This window comes from Balaenoptera musculus, chromosome 10 (genome assembly GCF_009873245.2).
Source record: "Balaenoptera musculus isolate JJ_BM4_2016_0621 chromosome 10, mBalMus1.pri.v3, whole genome shotgun sequence".
In the NCBI taxonomy this organism is placed as follows: domain Eukaryota; kingdom Metazoa; phylum Chordata; class Mammalia; order Artiodactyla; family Balaenopteridae; genus Balaenoptera; species Balaenoptera musculus.
Window position 1 is genome coordinate 52,636,038 of NC_045794.1, and position 26,621 is coordinate 52,662,658.

The 26,621-nt window shown below is 40.6% G+C and overlaps 1 protein-coding gene across 2 annotated transcripts in view; it reads left to right on the top strand.

Moving 5' to 3' along the window:
* Nucleotides 1-17,641, top strand: part of MSRB3 (methionine sulfoxide reductase B3) — a 158,307-nt gene extending 140,666 nt beyond the window's left edge. For both annotated transcript variants that reach the window (XM_036865904.1, XM_036865905.1), the window contains 2 exons: nucleotides 5,054-5,151; nucleotides 14,486-17,641. In XM_036865904.1, coding sequence (XP_036721799.1) covers nucleotides 5,054-5,151; nucleotides 14,486-14,650 — 263 coding nt within the window. In that variant the 3' untranslated portion in view covers nucleotides 14,651-17,641. The remainder of the gene's footprint in view (nucleotides 1-5,053; nucleotides 5,152-14,485) is intronic.
* The last annotated feature ends 8,980 nt before the right edge of the window (nucleotides 17,642-26,621 follow it).

The following is a 26,621-nucleotide window of genomic DNA, read 5'->3' on the forward strand; positions in this document are numbered from 1 at the left end:
TTAAGGTTCTCTAATTTTAGGTTCATGAGCTCAGTAAGAGTTATAATCATTATAACACTTCCAGACGATACTGGAAGCCTATTTCTCCATGGTCAAGCATTCAAATACGTTTGGTGGTTTAATACAATGTATACAAAAACTGGTCTGAGTAAATAAAATCTCACACAATTATATTTTTTTCCAATTTAAGAGTTGTTAAAAGTTTAGTTTAGATCATATTTCTGCATATATATATGCGATGACTAATCCCAACCTAAGAGCTAAAAATACAAAACTCTTGTCAAAATCAGGTGTGCAATAAACAGATAAACTCATTCATTGCTTACCTGAAAGTCAAGGAAATGTGACAAAGAAAACTATATATAACAAGCCAATATTACAATCTATCTACACAATAACTCATCTACTCCTTCCATCTTTATAAGGTGAAAAAATGAGTTTAAAATTTAAAGCAGAGACAAGATGTATTAACCTGTGAAAATGGTTCTTCAATTGTGTGCCTTTAAATTAATAGAAAAAAGAAAAACTTAGTATTAAAATAGATAAATTATATATCACTATGTTTATGTAGTAGTTGTAGCCAAGGTCCCTAAAGAGAATATTGTCCAGTGGTGCCAAGGGGATCGTAATAGTATCAAGAAGTATTAGATTCAGATTTCAAGTTCTGGTTGAAAAAAAGATAATATTTTATTTGTTTTTAAACTAAGCTAAGCTCTTAAACTAAGCTCTTAAAATCAGAAATATTCTTTAACAGCCACCCTCCAGAGTTGAGGGAAGTTTTTGGAAAAAGGAGACAAAAAGGCATTGAGAAAGATAACATTTTCTAGAGAACTCTGCTAATATTAGAATTAAATGTTTTAATTAGATAGTAATTTACTTGCTTTCTTGTACGTTGTGTCATCTTCTCTAGTTTGTGTTGTTATAGTTCTGCATGTGAAATAACAAAAACATAGACTATAAGATATTCTTGATAATAATAGACTAATATCTAAAAGGTACAGTTTATGTTCTTGGAAATAAAATGATAATCAGCCCATATCCAACCTCTTCAAATAGAAGCAAAGGGATGTACTGGGGGTAGGGTGAGTCAACCCTGTTTATACAGGTTTTTACATGACTTTTCTTTTAAAAAGTGTATGGAATACATCCAAAACAAATACTGTTTTGTTAGATGAGAAGACCAATAAGGGAAATCCTAGAGAAAGGAGGATGGATGATCTTTCTTTAATGTCAAAACTGACAAAAACACATCCCCTCCCCCCAACTTTGCTCAAGATAATTTTCTCAACAAGACCCAGATTGCTTCAAGTCTTTGCCTATCACCCTTTGAAGCACTTTCCTTATTATTAGGAGTGGGGGCAGGGTTTCCTTTGAGGATTTTTACAGCAGTGAAGAGTTCCTCCTTTAAATACTTTCACATGATGAGGGAATTCCGCTCTCAAAGTGCTGTCATCACTGTGGCTTCTCTGTCATAAGACAATTTATTCTTGGGTAAAGGTCCTTCTTAGTTTGATTGTCAATAGGACTTACCTTTCCGATGGATTCTCTTTCTATAGAGCTTCTCTTTTTCTGAGAGATGTAGCAAAAGAACTCGGCATTCTCCTTTGTTAACCTTATTGATGAAGTTGACCGTGATTCTCTTTTGAAATGTGTTCCATACAGGAGGTTATGGACTTCAACATGGCTCTCCTTGTCAATCTCCACCAATTAAGACGTGGGTGACATACCCAATATTCCATCCTGAAAACTGTATTCCTTCTACAGTGCAAAGGGACACTGAATTTTGGGATGTTTAGTGTCTCTCCCAGTGTTTAAATAGCACCATGGTAAACAACAAGTAAACTATTCAAGTGTCAACAGTTTTCTCAGAAACATTGAAATCTTTTGAGAACATTTAGTCCATGTCACTCCACATCACCCTGCTCAACTCTTGAATGTAGTCTTCTGGAAAATTCTATAAATATTTAATTCATGGAGGCAAAATGTATAGCTGTATGGTTTCATAGCTCATTTGAAAGCAGTTCCTTTCCCTCCCCAAAATCTTTAGTAGGCAGTGATTCACAATTATTCGGAAGGAATTAGAATTAAGAAACCCCAAATAGAATTGACAGTTTTCTCAATATTATTGCCTAAGGGTGTGCTTCTAAGTCTTCCTGGCTGTTTTAGATAAATGAATAAAAAACTTGTCTATATCCCAAGCTAGATTACATGATTTATATCATTACTCTTGGACTTTCCTTTGAACAGTTTGGTCTTTAGAAGTGAGAGAATAGGTATTGTCCGGTACATTCATTATCGGCTTCCACCTAGAAGCTCTTAAGTGCAACAGTGTATCTATCAACTAATCCAGACTGGCAGTAAACATATTTCTTAATACCTTCAGCTTCCTTCCTGCCGGAGTGTTCAAATGATTGACCTCTCAGCCTTTCACTGAGGAAAAAATTGGAACATAAGAAGAGAGCCCTAGACTAAGTCAGAATACTCAGATTCTGTTTTTGGCTCTGCCACTTCCTGCCTGAGTAACATTGGCAATAACTTGCCCTTCTGCTGCCCCATCCCTCTCCCCAAAAAACCCGGTAAAGTGAGTGACCTAGATGATCGTCACGTGTTTTTACTACCTCAAATAAATAATAAGGTTATTTCACCTACATAGAGAGCCTTAATTATAGTAAATGAGCCAAAACGGAAAGTCCAGTGAGAAATTAGCATTGATATTCCTTAATCTGGTCTTGTAAAGAAGGAGTATGATTATATTCTTTCCTTCTTCTATGGGACTCTGTGGTGTACTGTCATTATTCATCCCACCTTCTTATTTAAGGTTAGTTGAAAATCCGTTTAATAAACATTTCAGCTGTACCTTTGTGCTGTACACCATGGTAGGCTGTGAGTATACTCAGGTTAGTGCCTTCAAAATGCTTACCAGCTAAGCAGGGAGAAAGCGTGAAAACAAATCACAAATCTAGTGTGATGAATAGAACAAGATAAGTATACCTAAAATGCAGAGGTAGCATGGGAAATACATATATATTTCTCCGTACCTATTTTAAATTCTAGAAATAGGAAAATGTGGATGTGGTGGAGGGAGGGAGGGAGCTTTATGGTAAATTTAAAATAAAAACAGAAACTCCTAACTCTTTACCTGTTTACTGCTGAATCAAATATGTCCCGTCATAATATTAGTTGCTATAAACTGTAATCAAATGAGTTAAGACATGGGAGGTTTAAAAAACAAAAACAGGGGCTTCCCTGGTGGCGCAGTGGTTGGGAGTCTGCCTGCCAATACAGGGGACACGGGTTCGTGCCCCGGTCTGGGAGGATCCCACATGCCGCCGAGCAACTGGGCCCGTGAGCCACGATTACTGAGCCTGCGCGTCTGGAGCCTGTGCTCCACAACAAGAGAGGCCGCGATGGTGGGAGGCCCGCGCACCGCGATGAAGAATGGTCCCCACTTGCCGCGGCTGGAGAAAGCTCTCGCACAGAAACGAAGACTCAACACAGTCATAAATAAATAAATAAAAGAACGTGAATTTCTTTAAAACAAAAACAAAAACAGAAACAGAATGTTCTCTTTCTTTTCATAGATAAATTATTTTTCAATGTCTTGAAGCATCACCACTAAATTTCTCTTTATCAATGGGTACTTCTGTCATTGAACAAAGAAGAGCACCTAAAGGTATCAAGTAATCATTAAAAACCAAATACTATAGGCCAGAATATATTCAGATTCTCTTTGGAATTTAGAAAATGGGGAGAAACAAGTTTTCTTAAGGATAGTGATGTTTCTTAGCATAATTAAGTTTTGTGGAATATTATCTTATATTATCTTATATTGACAGAGTTAAGGTTTTCCTGGTGATTTGTAGCAATCTCGAAGTCAAATCAAAGAATTGGAAAGTGTTTAAACTCTGGGTGTTAAATCTAGCACTACCAAAGCAATGTTGTTGCATAACAGGGGGATGGGGAGCTTGGGGGAGTTTAGTATAAAAACTTGGCCTGAGCTAATTTGTTTTGTTTGAAACTGGAAATCATATTGTTGAAATCTGCATTCTGTTTTCTTTCAAAAGGTGTATTAACACAAGGCTCTCAGTTTTTAAAGGGCTTCCTCCTTTCTATAGGAAAAATTTGGCTTCTGAAAAAGGAAAAAAATTGCACAAGCAATTCAGCAACATTGCACCTCTTTCATCATTTTGAGGATACAGGCTTCAACTCAGTAACTCCAGACATATTTTCTGGAAACATGGAAAAACATGCCCATAAGCACTGAACATAAAACCTGACTGTACCCCCATAAACATGTGTACAATCTTATGGTCTACTGACCACTGAGTTTCTTAAAGCCATGTGCATATTTAAAAAATCACTAGACTAAATGAAAATTGGAACAAGATGCTATTTGAGAGAAGGCCCAGAGATGCCTGAGGAACACTGCTCTGTGACTCTCCTATGAAGTAAGCAAGCCTCTTGCCCATCAATAGATAGAACCTATGCTTTCCAGATAACCCCTATCCTGAGAAATTAAATTAAGATGGAAAAAACAGAATTAAAAAAAATATATTTTAACCATCCAAACTGAGTACTAAAAAAACATGGTTCCTAAAGAAGCATGGAATAGTTGAAAAGTTAACAGCCAGACCGGTTGGATTGTGTTTTGGAAAACATCACACTGTAAAACTCACAGTGCTTCAGGACCATGCCCAGTGACTCTGAAGATAAGAGAGAGAAGAGGAAATGGTGATAGAGAGCTTTATAAGTTCAGGGATGTGCTAAAAAAACTACTGGAAGGTCTAAGAGAGTCTCATGAAACATAAAATCCCAATGCAACTGCAATCTGAATGTGAGGAAAAGGTTATTCTTAAAAAAATAGTTGCATTCTTGCAAAATATATTAACCCTTGAGTCTTCGACCTTTTTTTTTTTCAGGTTGAAAAAGTTAAGCATGATTCATATACTAAAGATTTCCATTCTATGCTTAGTATTTCTTTTAAAATTGCATTCTAACCCAAGGATGTGTCTCTGTCTCCTCTGTTTTGGTTCTTGTGCTTACTCTGTCCCAGGTTGGCCTTCATTCCACGATGTGATCAGTTCTGATGCAGTCACATTCACAGACGACTTTTCCTATGGGATGCACAGGGTGGAAACCAGCTGCTCTCAGGTCAGTTAATCCCACCTGAAAATCCAAAGTGCTGCTCACTCTGCATTGCAAGCACTTTCAAGACTCCTGGTTGTACTAAATATAGCAACTAAGGCCAAGTGACCCATCACAAAAGGGACAAACACAATGAAGTCTCTATCAAGTCCTAATGACATCTCAGTCTTGAGGAGTTTAGCAAGTCCAATTAAATGTCAGTCATTGGCTTCAACACTATTAAACAAAATCATTGGCGGGAAAAATCATCTTCAATTGACTTAATACAGTGGGGAATGGGCCATTCTTAGGGCATGTGAAGATTTCATCACATGGCCTCACATAATCTGTTTACATAATCCCCCTCTCCCTGCAGTTCTGTGCACTCATTGTTCAGTTATGATACCTCTAATGGTAATGATCCCAACATGGTCAACAAAGACCCCAGAAACAGCTCTCCTTGGGTGAATGTGAGGAGGGAGGTTGGAGAACGGCAGAAGGAAGAGGAAGTTCAGTGGTGGGCTGTGTGAGGGCAGAGAAGGAATGTGTGATAAGGTAATTCCTTCTCTACTTCTCCTAGGAATAGGCCTATCCTCATTTCCAAGGATGTTCTAGTTAGTTCCTTCCACCCTGCTCTGACCGAATTAGTGCTGGATCTAAGGGGGAAAATGAACGTGTGTTGAGGAGAAGGCAAAAATATAGTTAATCTGTCATCCTAATCAAGAAATTTGAACTTTTGGGGGTTTTGTGCTTAAGCTCAGAGACATAGCCAGAACCTTCTAGTTCTAGAGCAACTGCACATTAGATAGTCTCTTCTAGTTCTCTAGAACTAGGGCAACTGCACATTTTATTCTAGAGTAGGTAGTCCTGCTCTAATTTGCTTTAAATAAGTGAAATATAAAGTCTGAGTATTGTGGCACTGGAACTCATTGATACTACAGAGTGTTTTGTTGGGGGCTGTCTCTTGTACAGTACATATCAGAGGTAGAGGGGGCACAATCAGGCAGCTGTGATAGCAAAGGGATTGCCACGTGGGCCTCCCTCAGCATTCTTCCACCTGACTGTTAACCCCCTTCATCAGGCACGTGAGTTTTAGGGAGTAGGTAGCATATTTACTACCAAGTAGGGAAGGAGACTGGTTTGAACCTAACCACCTGATGAATTCCTGTTTTATTTTTTTAAAATAAGGCTGGCAAGTTAACTGTCTTCTAAGTATGAGGACCACTCTCTCCCTTGAAAAGCAGGCTTTATATTTTATCCAAGTCACATTTTCAGTTCACCCTTGTTTCTCAGATCTGAGTCTGAGCAAGATAGTGGTACTTTTTGATCCTGGGTCTCACCCCCAGAGATTCTAATTTAATTGGTTTGGGTGAGGCCTGAACGTCCACATTCTTAAAAACTCCCCTGGTAAATGTTCACAATAACCGTATGACTAGATAGTGTTATTCTCTCTCATTTTACACTTGAGAAAACGGAGGCACAAGGAGTGCAATTACACTTGTGTAGATATTCGTAGATTGAACTGAGACTTGAATTTGGGCAGTTAGCTCCAGAGCTCTTTACGGTGCTCAGTTGGATAAATAAGTAGATAGGAGGGAGGTAGGTAGATAGATAGATAGATAGATAGATAGATAGATAGATAGATAGATAGATAGATACATGTACCACAAAGAGTCATATTGAAATAAGAAAACAAAACAAAACAAACCCAAATCCTCTGATCCCTCAGCAGTTAAATTCAATTCAGTTTTGGATTCAATTGAATTTTTATTGATTTTTGTTATAACTGCCACAGAAGCAAATTGTGAATATCTACTCAGGAATCTAAAATACTTGACAAAAAAGTGAGGTTGGATGGTACACAGTAATTTGTAACTTAGGTACATAGTACTTAGTAAACCTCTCTTAAGGCTAATGGTTGTTTTTTTCTTTCTTTTTTTAAGCTGCCTTAAAGGCTGTTATATGACTGCTACTTTCCTTTTCACTCAGAACCCACTTTCAAACATTGAGTTCTATGAAAATCAAATAAAAAAGGGACAGAAAAAGTGGGGCATAAGATAATACCTTTCCTTCAGGCCCTACTCTGATGTCTTTGTGACTAATTCTTATAATTCACAGTTAGAATATACTTCCTCCTTTCCCTGTGCCAGCCACTGAGGTAACACCAGTAGGAGTCAAGACAAAACCATTAGGAAGATGTCCTACAGTGACCAGAGGAATGAAACCCACAGACTGTGCCCAAATTAGGCAACACTCATAACAGATACCAAGCTAACCCAAGCATAGCTCTCAGCCCTTTGGTTTAAGGCCTAGGTGACTGTTACTATTCTTTGGTCCTTTCCTAACAGTTGGGTGAAGAACTAACACTGACTGACCTACTCCATTTCAGCTTCTTTTTCCACCACCTTTCTCACATTAGAAAGTGACCCTTTCTTAAATAAAAGTCTTAAATTTAAAGAGAAGAGGGAGGGATATTTGTTCCATTTCTTTCTTAAATTTAAAGAGAGAGGGAAATTTGTTCCATTAATGCATGTGTAAAAATGCATGCTTTGAGAAGTAAGTACCACGTAGAAAATAATTGGGTTCCAGCCCCAAAGAATATGTTTGCTGGACTCTTTCCTGTGTGGACAGAGTGGGCCTGTCTGCCCCACAGTACACTAAGAGCTCACTAAGCTAAAGTGTGCTGGGTGTCTTTCCTTTCAGTTTCTTTGTCTTCTAATTTGTGTTTGACACAGACATTTATTTTCCTCTTGTATTACATTTTTCTTTAGTTTTCTCTTGTCCATTTTCTCATTCATCCTTTTTATCTTGACTCGAGGGAAAAAAACTGATTTAATGGTTTCCTTACTAGAGTAACCACTTGTATCTTACTTCCTAGTTTCTCACCCTTAACACTATTTTTCATTATCAGTTTATCTTCTTTTACCTTCTATTCTTTCAGTTTAGGTAGTCTCTTCTCCTACTTGCAACTTCTCCCATCTTTTTTTTTTCTTTTCTTTTAAACTTTTGGATGGTGACATGGTATGGCAAAATTGTCTGGTTTGCTTCTCCTCTTTCTAAAATTCTTGTTGTATTTTGAATTCACATGGTTTGTCCTTTCTCTGGACTGCATTGCATGAAAGGGGTTTGTGTTATAAAGAATCTATTAGATGTTTTCAGTATCTTAGAGACATTCTCAGTTGGACATGGTATGTGGAATGCTTCTTTCCTTATGGTAAAGATGGAGCATCTAAACACGTAGACCCTTTTACTGCCAACTTACACAAATAAACTGAGCTTCTGTGGATGAAACCAGTAGACTCAACCTGCTTGCCTGGCAATATGGCGATTTTTTTTTTTTTTTTTTTTTTGATGTATTGGTCTCTAATTCTTGCTTTACTACTTAGGATTCTTCTCCTTCTCCCCTCCCCCATCCTCCCTTCTCCTCCTCCTCCCCTGCCCCTTCTTCTTCATCGTGATATGGATCACACCATGCAGTGAATTAGGCCTCATATTTGGGTAAGAATTGTAAACACATTGGGAGCCGTACCTACCACCTCATTATACTACACTGTAGTTTTTCCTTGTGTCCAGTGACTTCTTCTTTTATTATTTTTTTTAATTTTATTTATTTATCTTTGGCTGAGTTGGGTCTTCGTTGCTGCTCATGGGCTTTCTCTAGTTGCGGGAATGGGGACTACTCTTCATTGCGGTGTGCGGGCTTCTCATTGCAGTGGCTTCTCTTGTTGTGGAGCATGGGCTCTAGACGTGCAGGCTTCAGTAGTTGTGGCACATGGGCTCGGTAGTTGTGGCTCACGAGCTCTGGAGCGCAGGCTCAGTAGTTGTGGCTCGTGGGCTTAGTTGCTCTGCGGCATGTGGGATCTTCCCGGACCAGGGCTCGAACCTGTGACCCCTGCGTTGGCAGGCAGATTCTTAACCACTGAACCAACAGGGAAGCCCTTTTTTTTTTTTAATTTTTTTATTGGAGTATAGTTGCTTTACAATGTTGTGTTAGTTTACTGTGCAGCAAAGTGAATCAGCTATGTGTATACATCTATCCCCTCTTTTTTGGATTTCCTTCCCATTTAGGTCACCACAGAGCACTGAGTAGAGTTCCCTGTGCTCTACAGCAGGTTCTCATTAGTTATCTATTTTATACATAGTATCAATAGTGTGTATATGTCAATCCCAATCTCCCAATTCATCCCATCCCCCCACCCCTTTTTCCCCTTGGTATCCATACGTTTGTTCTCTCCACTGACTTCTTAGGTAGTAATACTGTAGTAAAATTTTTATTGAGAAAGTTAAGATTTATTTAGTACTGTAATCACTTTTCAGAGAAATATTGCAGTCAGGTCCTTCTAAAAGAATTGCTGTGTAAGGAGCCTAGCTCAGTGCCTGATCTTTAAGTTAACAGCACAGAGAACAAGCAAGGGTAGTAGAGATTCTTCACTGTCTTCCTCAGGATTCCTGCTTGTGGAGGAGATTGGTTACCCTGCTGCATTCTGATTTTTGTTGCAACTATATTTGTTTTCTTTTACTGTTCTACCTACTGAGTTGAGGAATTATATTCCAGTTGTCTCCTCCAAAGAGGACCTTTATCTTAAATTTGCCCACTTTGGTGGGCGTATGTATCTTCCCCCTGGCTGTAGCAATTTCCTAACAATTTTCAGTTATAAAGAATTTTTCTTAATTTCGTTTAATTAACATTTTTAGTTAGCGATAAAATATATTGCTTCTATTCCACTTTCACTGACTACTGTGAGTAATTGCTTGACAGCTTCTTCCTAATCCTCCAACCCCAGCCTGCTAGGCAACACTGTCAGGAATTTAAATTCAGTGCAAAGAGGTAAAATTTGCATGGTTTAAGCTGTAGTTCAGCGAAGTAAGTCTCTCCTGGAAATACTTGGGGAATTCTTCCTTTTGATCAAAATTCTACATCTGCAGCAAATGGGAGACCAATAAATCACTTAACTTTTTGTAATAATCTTTGAGGAAGAACCCAGAGTTTACCCAAGTTGGACTCTATTTATGACTGTAGCTATTACTGCTTGAATCTATGGTAGAGTCCCTTAAGTTTGTTTTAGATCATTATTAATTTGTTCTAAGTCAGCCAAATCAACAGAAAGGTAAATATCCACCAATACAAAGTACTTTTCAAGAGTTAAGCAGTTTTTGGGCTTCCCTGGTGGCGGAGTGGTTAATAATCCGCCTGCCAGTGCAGCGGACACTGGTTTGAGCCCTGGTCCAGGAAGATCCCACATGCCGCGGAGCAACTAAGCCCGTGCGCCACAACTACTGAGCCTGTGCTCTAGAGCCCACGAGCCACAACTACTGAGCCTGTGTGCCACAACTACTGAAGCTCGTGCGCCTAGAGCCCATGCTCCACAAGAGAAGCCACTGAATAAGAAACCCGCGCACCGCAACGAAGAGTAGCCCCTGCTCACCGCAACTAGAGAAAGCCGCGCGCAGCAACAGAGACCCAATGCAGCCAAAAATAAATAATAAGTAAATAAATTTTTTAAAAAACGTTAAGCGGTTTTTGGTAAAACCCCAAACCTTATTAATCTTTTGCAGATGACAACTCATATATTGCTGATGATTAAAGATACCCATGTGTTACAATAGGATTTCAGACTCACAGCCCCTCTTTTTCTTGATCTTTCAGTAAAATCATAATGCTAAACTGGTGACTTCACAATCATTTCCTTGGCAAAAGATTAATATCACAAGCACAGAGGAAAAGAGCCCTACTTACACACAAGTGTCTTTGATAATGATGGGAGAAAACAGGATACTACTGGCAAAGTAAATTGCTTTCCTTCTTAAAACTCTTTTCTCCTTCCCATCCTGCCCCATGTGCCCAAGTGTAAAAGCCCTGCTTTGAAACTGCTTCATCTTGTAGATCAAACACTTAAGAGAAAATGATAATAATAAAACCCCAAACATCCTAGGAATAGCTGGGAGAAAACCTTCTAGGACAGTTGGAAATATATCAGTGCAGAAATATGTAACTGTGTTGAATGCACTATTTGTGTTTCTTATGCACACAATTGAGAATTGCAGTCAGATTTTAAGGAATTATGTTAAATTTGATGTAAATCACTTGTCTTTTTTTTGAGGGGGGTCCTTTCCCTTTGTTCTCTACAGGTTCTTTAGTTGCCAGTTTTTCTGAGAGGCTTAGGTGATAAAGGATTGCCATGGGAATTTAAATTATTTCTTTTGAACAATGCTTATCTCATGCTTCCTCAGAATAAGAGCTGGAATATTCAGTCATAGTTTGTATTTTACCTGTAAAAGAAAGAAATACATAACCATTTTAAAACAACTTTCAAAATGCACACCAAAGATCGTACCCTGAAATAAATCATTAACAGCAGGTTTCAGAGATTTCTTCATCGGGCAACCAGTTTGTTTCAGTTCAACCAGGTGTGCTGAGGGATCCCAGCACACTGCCAGCTGGCTGGGCCCGGGACGCAGAGCTCTCAGGTGGCTAAAGAAACAGTGCATCTCTGACAACTTTCATTCATCATTGTAGCCTTCCGCCAGGGTTAGAAGCTGGAAAGAATGGGCTCCATGGGTGTTCCCCTCAGGGAGGAGCCTTCAGGGCTTGTGCACTTTTAAAAGAAACCGGGTGCTGGTCTTTTATGGGAGACTAGGTGTTCCTGGGAGGAAGCAGAAATGGTACTGTGTTGGTTAGGCTTCCTTCAGACAAATGGCCTTACAACTTTGCAGGCAACCGGATGGGCATGTATGTGGTGGCACAGATATAAATGAACACCTTGCTCCTCCCTCAGTTATGTAAGCCTGGAGTGAATCTTCCAGAACACCTTGTGCAAGCACGATGAAGCTATCACTATTGTTTTTAGGGGACCATTACCGTTTCTGAGGATTTCCCTACCCCATCACCAACCCATATACTTAATTACCAATGATTTTTGTTGCCTTTTCCCCACTATAATTTCTCTTCCTCATCCCGCTCCCTTTTTCTTTTGCCTGGATGGGGGACATCTAGAATCTGTGTTTTTCTTATTGAAATCACTAGCTTCATTGATTCAAATGAAACTGCAGGCCGATAACCAACTCAGTCCAACAGATTAAATTACTCTAATTTGGATTTTTTAACAATGATTTGGGAAATGAATGATTTGGGAAATAAATACTACAAAATGGCTTCAAGTATCCCATTGCTATGCTTTATTTTTGTAGTAAGGTAAAGAGAACTGTTTTCTAAATATGCTTGAGATGATTAATAAAGGCAATATCATTTATTTTTGCCCAGATAGCTGTATTCTCTCATTAAAAAAAAAAAAGAAAAACCAAAAAAACTATCTGAGGCTTTTATGTGAAAACTCCACCTCTCAGATGCCAGGTGACTGAAGAGCCGGAGCTGCACGTGAGATCAATAATTGTGCACACGTACTGGTCACCGAGAGCACCAGTTCCTGTTGGCCTGCACGCTGACTCTTTTGGCAGGCAGAAATAGGTGCTTTCCTGTGTCCATTGGGTAAGCATGTGTATTTTTACTGGTGCATCTTAGCTGCTGATGCCTGAAAATTTGGTCTCCATTGTTTATAGAAAGGAAAAGCAATCTGAGCTGTCAGCCTTGATATTACCTAAACCTGCATAAAATGCGGTAAAATAATGCAAGATTTGTCTTTTAGGCCTGTTTCATATTTTCCAGGCAACAGATCAAATCAGTTCAGGGTTCATTTTTAGTTCTTTAATAAACTGACACAGTATGTTGGCAGTAAAATAAGAATGCACTTTTACCATGGAAGTGCCCTATAGTTGAAGTTGCTATTTGTGCTATTCATTAATAACTAGAGAACCCTCGAAAATTGAATTTAGCACTTTCTATGGGGAAACTGAGATTCTGGTGCTTTCCACTGTAATGAGCACCATCCCTCACTTCTCTCTCATCGTCTCCTATTTTCCTTCCTTGCAATGTATAAGGGTTTTATACACCAAATGAGCACAGTGAGAAGAATTAATAAACCATCTGTATGTCTCTTCTCTCACGTTCTTGCCTAAGTCTTGACTCCTCCATCTGCTTGAGATGCTCTCCCCTGGATATCCGCTCCTTCACTTCCTCCAGGTTCTTATCCCAAAGCCAGCCCGGAAAAACCACCCCTGGCCACCTTACCTAAAATGTCAGCCCCCAACCTGACAATCTGTTTCACTTTCTGGTTTTCGTTTTCGGTTTTGTTTTGCTCCTTAGCATTTACTTCCACCTACTGTGCTTTACAGTCCCTTATTTCCTTTGTATTGTCTGTCTCCACCACTGGAATGTAAGCTCCGTGAGGCTACTGCCTGTACCTCCAGAGTCTGGGACAGTGCCTGGCATGTAGCAGACGCTCCATAAATATTTGTGAAATGAATGAAGGGGGGTCATTTGCCCCAGGCTTTGGTTTCTTTGTTACGTGACAAACGATGTGTTTTCACAGGCTGTTTGAATGCGGAGCACTAACGTCCCCATACCCTTCAGCCCCGTCCCTGCTGAGGAGGGTGGGGGACAGGTAAGTGTGGCCTGTGCTGTTGTCTCCTGGAGCCGAATCCAGCAGCACACTGGTTAGTGCGGGCTCTGTTCAGTGAGCCAGGCTTTCTGGAGACGCTTTCTCTGGGCTGGATTTCTCTTAACACCATCATAACCAACCATCCCTCCTTCTGCCTCTGTCTGGACTCTCTGCCTCTCCTCCTTCCCCAGCTTTTTGGATAGTCAGTAGCATGGAATGAGCTCGACAGCTTATTCCTTCTCCACGTGACCCAGTTTGTGCAGGTAAGGCAGCCCGCATGGCACTCCACCTGTTGGAGGCCAGAAAAACCGATTGTGTGGACTAGTGACATTTCCATTTGCCCCACTGCAGTCTTGGTGACTGTGACATAAATCTGTTGAGTCTTGCTATTGCTTTGCTGGGTTCCAAGAACATCCAATGCTTGTCTGATGTTAAGTTTTACTGCCCATGAAAGCAAACGTCACCTCCGTCATGGCCAGTTAAACAGTATCTTTTACAGTGGACTTCTGCATATCTGAAAGCCACCCATCCAAAGCCAAAAGCAGTGCCAGAGGTCCAGATCAAGGGTCAACTCAATTCATAAAACTACTGCAGTCATTTTTCAGCTGGCTTCACAGATCAGAAGATACAGTGGCTCCTAAATGATTTCTGATATGCACAATTCTAGTGTCTTTTATTCTCAGCATGTGGTGCAAAACCTGCCAGAAACCATCTTTGCAGCTATTGACAGGCAGATTAGAAATCATCCATGATGGCTTCCATCATTTCTCTACAGGCCGGTCATCCATTTAAACTGCTGAACGCGAGTTCCCCTCAAAGCCGGCTTTGTACACGCTGTTGACTTACATTTTGCTCTTCTCTTGCAGTGCGGTGCTCACCTCGGGCACATTTTTGACGACGGACCTCGTCCAACTGGCAAAAGATACTGCATAAACTCTGCGTCCTTGTCTTTCACACCTGCAGAGATCAGCGGCGCCAGTGGGGACAGCGCAGGGGGCAGCCCGGCCCAGGGCGACAAGACGGAGCTGTAGAGGAGTTGATGGAAACAAGTGTACTTAATGCACAGCTTATTAAAACGAATTCGAGAGCATCTATCTCAGATATATTTTTTCAAAAATAGAAGAGCAATTTTATGCTATTGATATTTTTCTTCTTTTGCTTAAACAGAGGCCCTGGCCATCAATGCATTTTGCTATTGACTAGATCGGGAACTGTTTGTAACTTTAGTGAACCTCAGAGGTAGCTTTGTGAAACTTCTTCACAAGCCACTTACGTAGCATTTGGCATTACTACATAGCTTCTTTGGATTTTTTTTCTCCTTGCTTAATAGGCAAAAGGTGCTTGGTCTTCAGACATGAAAATCAAGATCTCCTCTGCAGTGCGGAGACCAGGGCTTGGTGGGGGGGGGGTGGGGGTGGGGGCAGGGTGTTGAGACACACGGCCTGGAGGCATTTGTGCAGATCCACCTAAGATAAGGGTGGAGTGATGTCTTGTGAGACTTCTCAGCTTTGGTGGAAAGTTTGGGCTGAGGTCCTTTATTCTCCCAAAAAGGGCGTGAAGGTCTAAAGTCTTTCCTTATATTAAATTGTTGCCAGATCTGAGGGGGCACACTGAGTGTTGTGGCAGAGAAGCAAACATGACCTCATTGGTTAGGCCTTTATTTCATTTTTATTTTTCGTTGAAAACATTGGAATGTAAGATAACCGTAAAATGTTGAGCCCTGTTTTGTCCAAAGTTCACAAAGAAGAGCACCTGCCATTGCCTTCTGTAAGTCTGTCCCTCCACACCTCATACCAGCTGCGGCTGGAAGGGCATTTTGGTGAATTCACTGTGTAAAATAAAATACTGGGAACAACACACTTCATCAAGGCAGCAGAAGTAAGAGAGAGCAGAGAAGGCTGAGGAGGAAGCCTGGGTACTAGATGTCCAGTGCTCTGAAGAAGAGCAAGTAAGGAACGGAGCCCAGAGGGGAGGGCGGGGGACCTGTGCACAGGGCAAGGTGACCTCTGGAAGGACATTGGGGCTTAAAATAGAAACAGCCAGGAGCTTGCATCCCACCCTTGACACTAATCTGCTGTGTGAGGAGGGACAAGCTGTCTAGCCTCTCCATGCCTATTCTTTATGTATAAACACGACTTAGAATATTTGCAAAATAATTGACACTCTCAGGGGAAAATTACTATATTGCAATACAATGAAGATCAGTGTTGTAAAATTAAACTGATCTGGTTCTAATTGCCTCAAAGGCCGAAGCCCAGGCATTTGAAATGGAAAGAAGCAGAGAGGAGGGTGACTTAGCTGATTGGTATGGAAACAGTTGGGCCAAGAGCCAGAAATTTTTCTCTGTAGCAGTATGGCTGGTTTTACTCTAAGAAGCTCCGCTCAGTTGCCATATAACATTTAGTCTGGTGGGATGGATGTCATTGTGCACCGTAAGGTTTCTACAGCTCTGAGCAGTGGTGATATATGTTGGTACTGCGGCCGCCAGGCGTGAAGGTATGGTTTATGACTGATATATATTGTGTTTGTAGCCTTGAATGCTAATCCTGAAGTGTAATTTTTAAAAAATAAATTTTTTGTAAATCTTTGATAGCTTATGAACACTGACTTCTTTCCTTATAAGCACCAAGACCAAAATAAGAAAGAGGAACACCTGACAATCTTAAAGAAATAATGAGAAACTAAAATGAAAAGTTGTGATCCATCGATGTCAGCGTGGTCATGTCCACATCCTTCTGTGTCTCTCCAAACACCTCCTGGTGAGGCTCTTCATTGTCATGTGGGCCACAACTTTGAGATTCCAGATGCACTATGCTCTTCTTCCCTCGGCTCCCAGATGTGTCACCTCAGGCCCTGGGGTCACTCTGGAATTCGCAAGTTTCACTCCCCTCTAGAAGTGAGACGTTGAATTTAAGACCCTTGAAGCCTCAGTGTCCAGACTATCCTAGAAGTCTTTCCCGACCTCACCAAAGGAGTCCCAACATTTCCCAGCGACCCAAGGATCCCTAAAGAAGTGGGTCTCCCAGGACATTCCTGTCCCAGTGTGCGGTCCATCCTTCGGGGGCTCACGTGGCTCCTGCTCTAGGTGGTGGCCTGCCGCGGGGTCTGCTGGACACAAGCTACAGTGTTGGGGTAGACAAGGAAGATAAACGGGGGCTTCTCCCTCTCCCCAGAGACTCTGGATTCTCACTGTTCCTCCAGTTTTATTGTGAGGCTTAACATTCCCCTCAAAAAGCTCCTCTTCTAATGCTTAGTCTTCGTTCAAGGAAAGCCAGTTTTTCTTCTACCACATTTTCCAGCATCAACTTTAAGAAAAATGCAACATCCATGGCAAAAAGAAAGTGGGTGTATGCATGTGGTTTAATTTCAGATTGCTTTTGAGTTTAAGTGGTATCGAATTTCAGTGTATTTCTGTCTTATGTTAAAGAAATATATTACTAAAACGTAAGTGAGCAATAATGTCAGCTGTCGAGCACTAGATTTATTTTTGCAGGATATGGAGTGCAATGAACTGAGTCAATATGGCGAGGTGTATGTGATCTGTGGGAGTTATGCCATTTAACATGGGAAACGCATGGGACTTTCCCTCTCTGCACTCCAGCCCTCACTGTGCCGTTAGGAGACGCAGGTTTCTTTGCTGGTGTGTAAAAAAGTACGTCCATACACTCATGTGGAATGGATCTCAAGAAAGCAACAGTACATATTGTATTAGAGAACATTTCTATGTGTTTAAACTTTTCACTTTATAGATGAATTTAAACTCTTAACATAAATGACATAGCGATTTGAAAGCCTCTCCATGTTAATTGAATTGAAAATGCCTTGCTTTAAATATGGAATATGATGAAAGGGATTAGCATTTGTTCTGAAGGTCAAATACTACTTTTGCCTTAGATAGCTTTGTAAGAATTTTTCTCCAAGCAATTCAAAACTTTTGAAAAATGACATGGAATTTTCATTAAAAACCCTTTTCCTATGTCTATTGTATACAGAAATTATGTAATAAAATCTCTTTATAAAAATGTTTTCCTCTCTGATTCTAAAGACTTCTCTTATTTTTAGCACAGATGCACAGACCATCCACTGGAGTTTGCCATAGGCTGCTCTGTTTACCTCCTTACCCAGCTGACATGTCTGTAGTTTGTACAGAGGGCCTTTTATCTGGTGTGGACTTTATAAGCTGGGGCTCTGACAGTGGGTCTAGTCCGACTCCCCATACCCCGGGCCCCAGGAGAGGCCTCCTGGGATCTGAAAGGTTGGAGGGAAGGGAAACATTTACAGAATTACTCTACTTTCACCTCATCTCAGCAGAATCTTCAGCAGCTTGTATATGTTTTTGTGCTTAAGACATGGACTTTGGCAAGTTGCATCATGATAACGCTATAGGTGAAAATGCAGGAATGATACCGTGCCGATGCCTAGGCTTCTGTTAAATAATTTGACAGGAGACATACTGTTGTCAAGGACTCATCTCTAGGGAAACACATTATGGGTTCGCCATTGCTCACAGATGATTCACCTTTAAATATCTCTAACAGAAGAGTTTCGGTATAGTATTATTTGTTATCGAAATTTTTTAGTTTAATTTTTTGGTTCATTTTGTTGATTTGTTTATTTTGGGAGGAGAAGTGAGGTGATGAGGACTTTTGTTTTTCAGCCACTTCTTTAAGTCATATTCCTGGGATCCTAAAATTCACAGGCCAGCAATTTCATGTAGTGTACCTTAGAACAGTGCTTCTCAAAGTGTGGTCCCCAGACGGCGGCATCAGCATCCCCTGCAAACTTGCTACAAATATAAGTTTTCTTAAACTTAATGCATCAGAAATTCTGGGGTAGGGCCTTATCGATTTATGTTTTAGCAGCCCTCTTTGTGATTCTGGTGTTTGTTCAACTTTGAGAACCACTGTCTTGGAACTTTCCGTGAGAAAACTTCATTTAGCATTAATTCTAAAAGCATTTCTATCTGACCCTCCAAAATGGTTTATTTTGTCATCACTGGTTGTCTTTCTGTAGAAGTGGGTCAGTTTTCCCAAAGCTTCATGCCTTTCAGCTATTCCTGTCCTTCATTGCCCATTTGTCTTGTTCTAGAAGACTAACTGGTTCTCATCAAGCAGCACCACCTTAGCTCCTGTATGCATTTATGGGTTGACCTTGGGCTGCCCCGTGGTGCTCGCCATACCTTTCTAGACCTGCAGGATGTCCATGGCAGGGTTCATCTCAGCAATTCCAAGAACTAGAGAACAGATCTCACTGCATAAATTTACATAATGACCTTTCCCATTTCTTTCATTTCCTTATGCCTGTATCTTCCATCATCATCATCACCATCATCATCATTTTTTTAACCTATTAGGAGAGTTTTACAAAGGTGCCATGTACCCAAATCATGACTCTTTTTTTTGTCAGAAAACTGCCATCATTACCCAGATCGTAACAATGAAATGACTTCTAGAAGATGCTAGTATTAAAAAAAGCCTTGGGACAGGCTTACAAGCATCCTGTACTGACTTCTTACCAGTGTTTATTGTGTATTACGTAACTGATAGAAATTTAACCATTTTGATGTAGGACCTGAAAAAATGCCACATGCCATAAAAGAATAGTCTAGAAAGAACTCTTCCCATCCAATATCTCCCAGAGGCTAGCGTTGTCCTGGACCAACCTGGAAAGGGATTGGCCAAAGATGATTATAGGTTCTAAACCAAGCAGCTCTATAAATCTCTCATGCGAGTAAGGGGCTTTTATGGAACCATGAGAGGATAAGGCCACAGTGACCGGAGATTTAGGAACCAAATCAGATCCTCAGGCCTACCTGAGATTTTCGCCAACTTTTAGGTTGGTTACAGAATCACACTATTGTCAGATTATGGATGCCAGAGAACCTCATTCTTATTTCAAGGTTTGCAATTCCCCTCCCTGCAGTGTCCACCAGTACCATTCCCAGCAAACACACACTCACCCTTATCATCCAGGCCAGGCAGGACCCGGACAGATTTTCAGGAAAAAAGAGCAGGACAAGTCAATTAGTAATTCTTAAGTACTTAACCTCAGCACTGTACTGACAAGTTAAGGGAGTAGAAAGGTGCAGAAATAACTAGAAAGCAAAGTAAGAGTGTTTTGTGCAGGTCTAAGCCTATCAGTGGTAATGTTATTGGCTGGAAATGCCTGGAGCCACTTACCTGGGCCCTGGTGTGCTTCCCACAGACATCTCCCTTTTCCAAACCAACGTTACCACTGGCCAGACCCTTGTGGTTATTATTATGGTTGCAAGATGCCGTCAGCAATAATCACCTGGAAACTTTAAAAAGTGTGTTACTTACAAGCCCTGGAGCATATCAGGCACACCCCAGGACACACAGTGGGGCTGCAGGTAGAGAGAGAGAGAGTGAGCATGGGCTTGGGGTTCTGCCTTTATTGGGGTTGAGGGTAGAACCCGAGGGCTTCATGGGCTCACTCTTTATTGGCACGTTTAAAACATAAGAGCTGGAATTCAAAGCTGGAAGAAGAAAGAAAAACAAGTGGCCCAAGTGGCTGGCCAGTTATCTAAATCAAGCAGGATCTCTAAAGCAAAGGAGCCTCACGGGGGTAGGGGTGGGGAGGGAGAGTGCATGTGTTCTGGCTCTTCAGTCACGTGACTGGCAATGTGTTTATTCAAGACAGCCCTCTTTGAAGTGGATGCCTTGGCAATGGAAGCTTAAATTAGGCATTTGCATCGCAAAAGAAAAGCCAACTGTCAGGGCTTATATTACAATCCACCCTGTGATGCCAAGGCATCATAGTCAGTGATGAGGACACTAATGGCCTAGATAGCTGATATGCTAAAAGTCAGGTATAGGGCATGTTGTAAACAGAAATTGTACACGTAAATAGGATTACAGTAGCAAAAAATATAATAATTATACAGGCAGTAGTCTGAAATCCTGTAGGTACCCATTGTCCTAAACTTGAAAGGTCCAGCCATGAAAATAGGTCAGTGATCTCAGGGACCCTGGGAATCTGTTCAAAGATTTAGTAAGATCGTGGAATATTTTAACAACTTGGGCCATCTGGTGTAAATAGGTTTGAACCTGTCCTGAGTTTGTAGATTGCTCCATATCTCATTGAACCGGTCTCTGAGTCCTGAGAATATGTCAGCTCAGTTAAAGGGCTGTGTCTTATTTCAGAAAGCGGTGAGGCAGGTGGGTTCTCCAAGTTAGGCCCATGTGGTGCAGGTATTTGGATCAGGTATTTAATAAGAGGCATTTCTATGGAAACAAACAAACAAATAAAAAACACACAAAAGTTAATGACTGGAACAGATTATAATCCCAGTTACTGAGTTCTGAAGGCAGTTGGTCAAGAAGACTTCCAGATGGTGAGGTCAAAGCATCTTCAGAGGATGTGAGGGGAGACAGTGGCAATCTGATAGATCTTCCTGTTTTGCAGTTTGAATGTCTCTGGTGGTTTTTTGAGTGTCCCACATAACAATAGACATGAAGACTGTCTCCACACGAGTGAGGTGACTTCTCTGAAGTTGATATAAAGTTGTCCCACTTTAGCTTGCATGGCTCTGGGTAAAGGAGCCACGCAAGCTAAAAAGCCAATTTTAGTTCTCAATGATTCCAAGTCAGTAGGGTGAAGAAATATTGGAAACATTAGTTTGGAGAGTTGCAGCCAGATATTCGAGGAAACAAGAAGAATTCATTATCCAGTCCAGTTTATAGGTAGAAAAAAAAACCTGAAAAACAATTAACAGAACTAGAATCTAATATCCACAAGTGTGTATTATGTTTCTACTGAAACATAATTTTTCTCTCTACAATCATCTCCATTTCTATCAAAGATAACCATAGTAAGACTAATTTGTTTGCAAATTCAGTCTAGTTTCAATAAACTTGGCCTGATTATTTACATAAGGACAGCAAGAATAGTGATTGACCATATAGGCTCTTTTAAGTTTGTTTTGTTAGAATCATATATGAGAAATCTGAGACTGAACTTTTAAAAGCCTCTCTAGGCTAGGAAACAAAGTCCAAAACTTGCCATCAACTTTGCCTGCAGTATCTAGAGATTTGGATGAATTCCTCTCTTCTCGAGTTCCCCCCAAATATTCTGAAGTTCCTGCACCTGCCAAGAAGTAACCTTCCTTAGTCACCTGGTAACCCCTACTGGGAGCCATGTAAACAAGGTACCAGGCCAGTTTTTCCAAGGGGCTTTATTGACTCCATAAAGTCAACCTTCATTCCTTAAAGTTGTCTGGTCATATCTGAGTCTATGCATTTCTCTTTCAAATATGACATTCTAGTCAAAGCCTTGGTAATATATTCAATGGTTCCAATTGTGTCCTGTTACAAGGAAAACAGATTCTTATTGACATGCCCTTTGTTAAAGATCTGAGAGTTCATTATAATGCAGTTGTCAAGGAAATCTGGTTATTTCTGTAACAAACAACATTTTAAGATGATAATTGGAATTATTACTGATACCATTACCTTTCACATTTTTAGGAATTTCATATAATTTCTGGAACACTTATATTAATAACATATATCTATACAAGGATATCCATAAAGATGGTTTAGCATTGTTTCTTATTTGACAATGCTTCCCATGTAATTTAACATATCAAATAAGCCCAATTATTATAATGTCTCGCTTTTTATAAAGAGAGAGAATAAATCTTTTGAGATGTTCCAGGGGTCCTCTGTAAAATCCCAAAGTTACTTCCAGGTCAAAAAAAGTCACTTAAAATTTGATTTTGGGAAGTTTGTCAAAAATATCAAAAGGTTGTGGACACTTGACTAAACAGGATCACAGTCATTATGAAACAATACTTAATTATCTACTTAACCAAAAGGACAAAAAATATTAAAGACAATATTACAGTTACAGCAGGTTACACAGTTGTGAGCAAAACTAAGTTATTTTAATATTGAGAAGATTCAGTTTTCTTAAGTAATCGAAGACCTGATTAAGATAACATGAAGACAGGAAATTTTTCATAAAACAAAAAATCTTTGCTTTCTAGCCAGATTACTTAAAAGGTAAAGAAAAACATTTCACAATATCTTATTAAGTGCAATAGTTCAAGAAAGCTTTCTACTTTTAGCAGATGAAAGAAAATTAAGTTTTAGTTTTACGTAAGTGCACTATTGATATCAAAGCTTATTTTTTAAAACCCTTAAAATAAATTCATTCCATTTTAGCCATCTTGACTACACAAAGTAAAATTCTCTCTCTCTCTTTCATTTTTCCCAACTTTCTATACCATTTTGTCCTTTGTTTTCCTCTTTCTCATTCTAAAATAAACAGTTTTACTTTTAAGACAAATTTACTTTCTTTTTCCTTAAAAAATATATCTCCATACTTCATACCTTTTCTTGCCAAAAACACATCCTACTTTCCTTGCATACAGGGTTGTATCTCTCATTATTTCTAGCAGCTTTAATTACATATGCTAATTAGAATTCTTAACCCTTAGAAACTTTAATTTCTAGCTAAAACTAAGAAGGAAGCAATTGTGAACTGACTGTTACACCAGCGTTCTTTACATTGGTAAATTTATGAATGCATTTCATAATTTCTAGAAACACACATTACCTCATAGCACAATTTTTCAATGTGGCAGAAGCCAAGTTTACTAACAGACCCAAATATCTTTGGTTCCTCTGTAATAAGAGGTCAAAAGTAAATAAACTTAGACTTGGTTAGCAATTAACGTTTCAGTATTTTCTCTTATTTGGAAATGATCTAGACATCCAGTGAATTCCCATCATTAAACTTAGCAAAACTCTGAAGTTTCAAGTTACCAAAGAGATTTGGGAAACTATTTTCTTTTAAAAGTATTTTTTAAAAATTAATTAATTAATTAATTTTTGGCTGCGTTGGGTCTTTGTTGCCACGTGGGCTTTCTCTAGTTGCGGCGAGCGGGGGCTACTCTTCGTTGCGGTGCGTGGGCTTCTCATTGCAGGGGCTTCTCTTGTTGCAGAGCACGGGCTCTAGGCGCACGGGCTTCAGTAGCTGTGGCATGCGGGCTCAGTAGTTGCTCCACGGCATGTGGGATCTTCCCAGACCGGGGCTCGAACCCATGTCCCCTGTATTGGCAGACGGATTCTTAACCACTGTGCCACCAGAGAAGTTCCTTTGGAAAACTATTTTTAAGTAGAAATCCCATAACACATAATTATTGCTAAAAAGTTGACCTACACTCTTATTCCAATTACATATATCTAAATTATTTTCTCCCAACAATGATGTTTAGACAACCAAGGAACTTTCATTAGACAGTAGCCAAAGTCAGCCATCATGCCGAGCTACTTTTCTTGCTGACAAATTTTGTGTTAACATGAATTTGTTTAACAAGTAAACCCAGGTAGGATAAAAGTTGTTTATCTGAATTATATTTAATGCTGACAACTCTGAAGAAATACCTATCTTAATTAAACCAAACATAAATTAGATTTATTTATCAAAGATTATTCCAGATCATGTGAACTTGAAAAACATTTGGGTTAGTCTCTATATTTCTGAGTTTTAGGAATACTCAATTCATACGTGCTTATTTTTAAGCCAATTAAGTAGAGCTCTTTTACAAAGTAATTTTGGCAATGTCATCTGCAGGTAGAAAGAAAAAAAATCACATAAATATAACATACATCCATAGACATACATAAACATGCAGGCAGATACGAGACCCTATAACTTCCGTTCCAAGATTTTAGCCATGAATCAGGTACAACGATATAAAACTCACTAGTTTATAAATAATAGTTGAATACAAATTGGCAGATGGAACGATTTAAGGTTACCTGCTGCAGTGGCTAAAGCTTTTTACTAACATTTGTGGAGAAGACTTTTAAGATTTATATTTGTCCTTGACAAGTAAGCTTAAGGAGGCTGTGGACTAGACTTCGGGCAAGAGAGTTTTTATAGCATTTTGCATTTTAAAAGGCCTCCTTCTACATGTCCCAAATCTAGTCCGCTTTGCTTCCGTCTCAGGAGTTTGTGGGCAAGAGTTTTAGTCACCTCCTGAGGTGTTTACATTTCAAAGACATGGTAAGATATATATCTTCAAGAGACAGAGAAAGAATGTAAATTTTATCCTAGGAGTTTTAGTGCCTTTTGGATGGTTATGGCAGTCCCAATAAAATGTAGTAAAGCTGCCCTGTAATTAGGGAGAGTCCTCTGTGAAAATAATTATCTGGACTCAAGGTCAAGTGGGACCTCTTCAGGGTTGGAAGCAAAGAGGGGATCATTTGGGTCACTATGGTCATGAAAATGATAAACACATCGGCCCATGCCAGTTTTGCACAGCACCTTATAATGTTTTCCATTAACCGTGAGCCTTAGCAATGATCACTGATGGGAGGATGGGCCCAGCACCAGGCAATAAATATCCAAGTGAGGAGAGGAAAGACCTTGATACAGACATCATTGGCTCCAGGGCCTTTGCCTTCCCATTTCCCTCTTTCTCCTCCGTAGAGGCCTCGCTAGTCCTGTCAGCTTTTCCGCGGGCCGCAGGGATACCTCCTGAGGCGTGGCTTCTAGTTGGACCTCCTCCCCCGGTCTCGCAAGGCGCCCTGGGGAGGAGCGCGGAAGCTCCAGAGCCCTTTGCAAACTCTCGCGGCCTTTGGGAGTGCGCGCCCGACTGAGCTCTGGAGCCTCGCGACAACTCCTGCAGGTATTTTTATCTGAAAAGGAGCGGTGAGCTGACGCCACCAGCGGGTGCCCGTCTAGTTCCTTAGAAAAGTCACACGCGACGAGGTGGCAGCGCGCGCGTCTCCGGTTTCACTGTGACGCGGTGTGGTGACCGCCGCGTGTGATGAGCTACAGTGAAGGCCTCCCTGCTTCCCGCGGAGCTTTCCGGGACGCCCTTCTCCTGACCTCGGCTGCCCCAGCCCAGCGGCTCCACAGCCCGTTCTTGTGCGGTAGCACAGGCCCTTTGGGTACCTCTTTTTTTTTTTTTTTTCAGCATCTTTATTGGAGTATAATTGCTCTGCAATGGTGGGTTAGCTTATGCTGTATAACAAAGTGAATCAGCTGTACATATACATACATCCCCATATCCCCTTCCTCTTGCGTCTCCCTCCCACCCTCCCTATCCCACCCCTCTAGGTGGTCACAAAGCACCGAGCTGATCTCCCTGTGCTGTGCGTCTGCTTCCCACTAGCTATCTATTCTACATTTGGTAGTGTATATATGTCCGTGCCACTCTCTCACTTCATCCCAGCTTACCCTTCCCCCTCCCTGTGTCCTCAAGTCCATTTTCTATGTCTGTGTCTTTATTCCTGTCCTGCCCCTACATTCTTCAGAACCTTTTTTTTTATAGATTCCATATATATGTGTTAGCATACGGTATTTGTTTTTCTCTTTCTGACTTACTTCACTCTGTATGACAGTCTCTAGGTCCATCCACCTCACTACAAATAACTCAGTTTCATTCCGTTTTATGGCTGAGTAATATTCCATTGTATATATGTGCCACATCTTCTTTATCCATTCATCTGTCGATGGACACTTAGGTTGCTTCCATGTCCTGGCTACTGTAAATAGTGCTGCAGTGAACATTGTGGTACATGACTCTTTGAATTATGGTTTTCTCAGGGTATATGCCCAGTAGTGGGATTGCTGGATCATATGGTAGTTCTATTTTTAGTTTTTTAAGGAACCTCCATACTGTTTTCCATAGTGGCCGTACCAATTTACATGCCCACCAACAGTGCAAGAGGGTTCCCCTTTCTCCACACCCCCTCCAGCATTGATTGTTTGTAGACGTTTTGATGATGGCCATTCTGACTGGCGCGAGGTGATACAGTTTTCCACTCTTCTCAGTCTGTCCCCGGAAGTGCCGTGTTGAAGAGGGTCCGCTCATCCTCGTGGGAACTGGACACGTTGAAAGGTGAGGACATGCCCCTGGCCTGCTTTTCACGGTGGCGTCCGACGGTGGCCACAGCCAGAAGCAGGTCCCAGAGCAGGACGCGCAGCAGGCAGCCCTTGCTGTGAGTGAAGCTAGGGGGTGGCGGG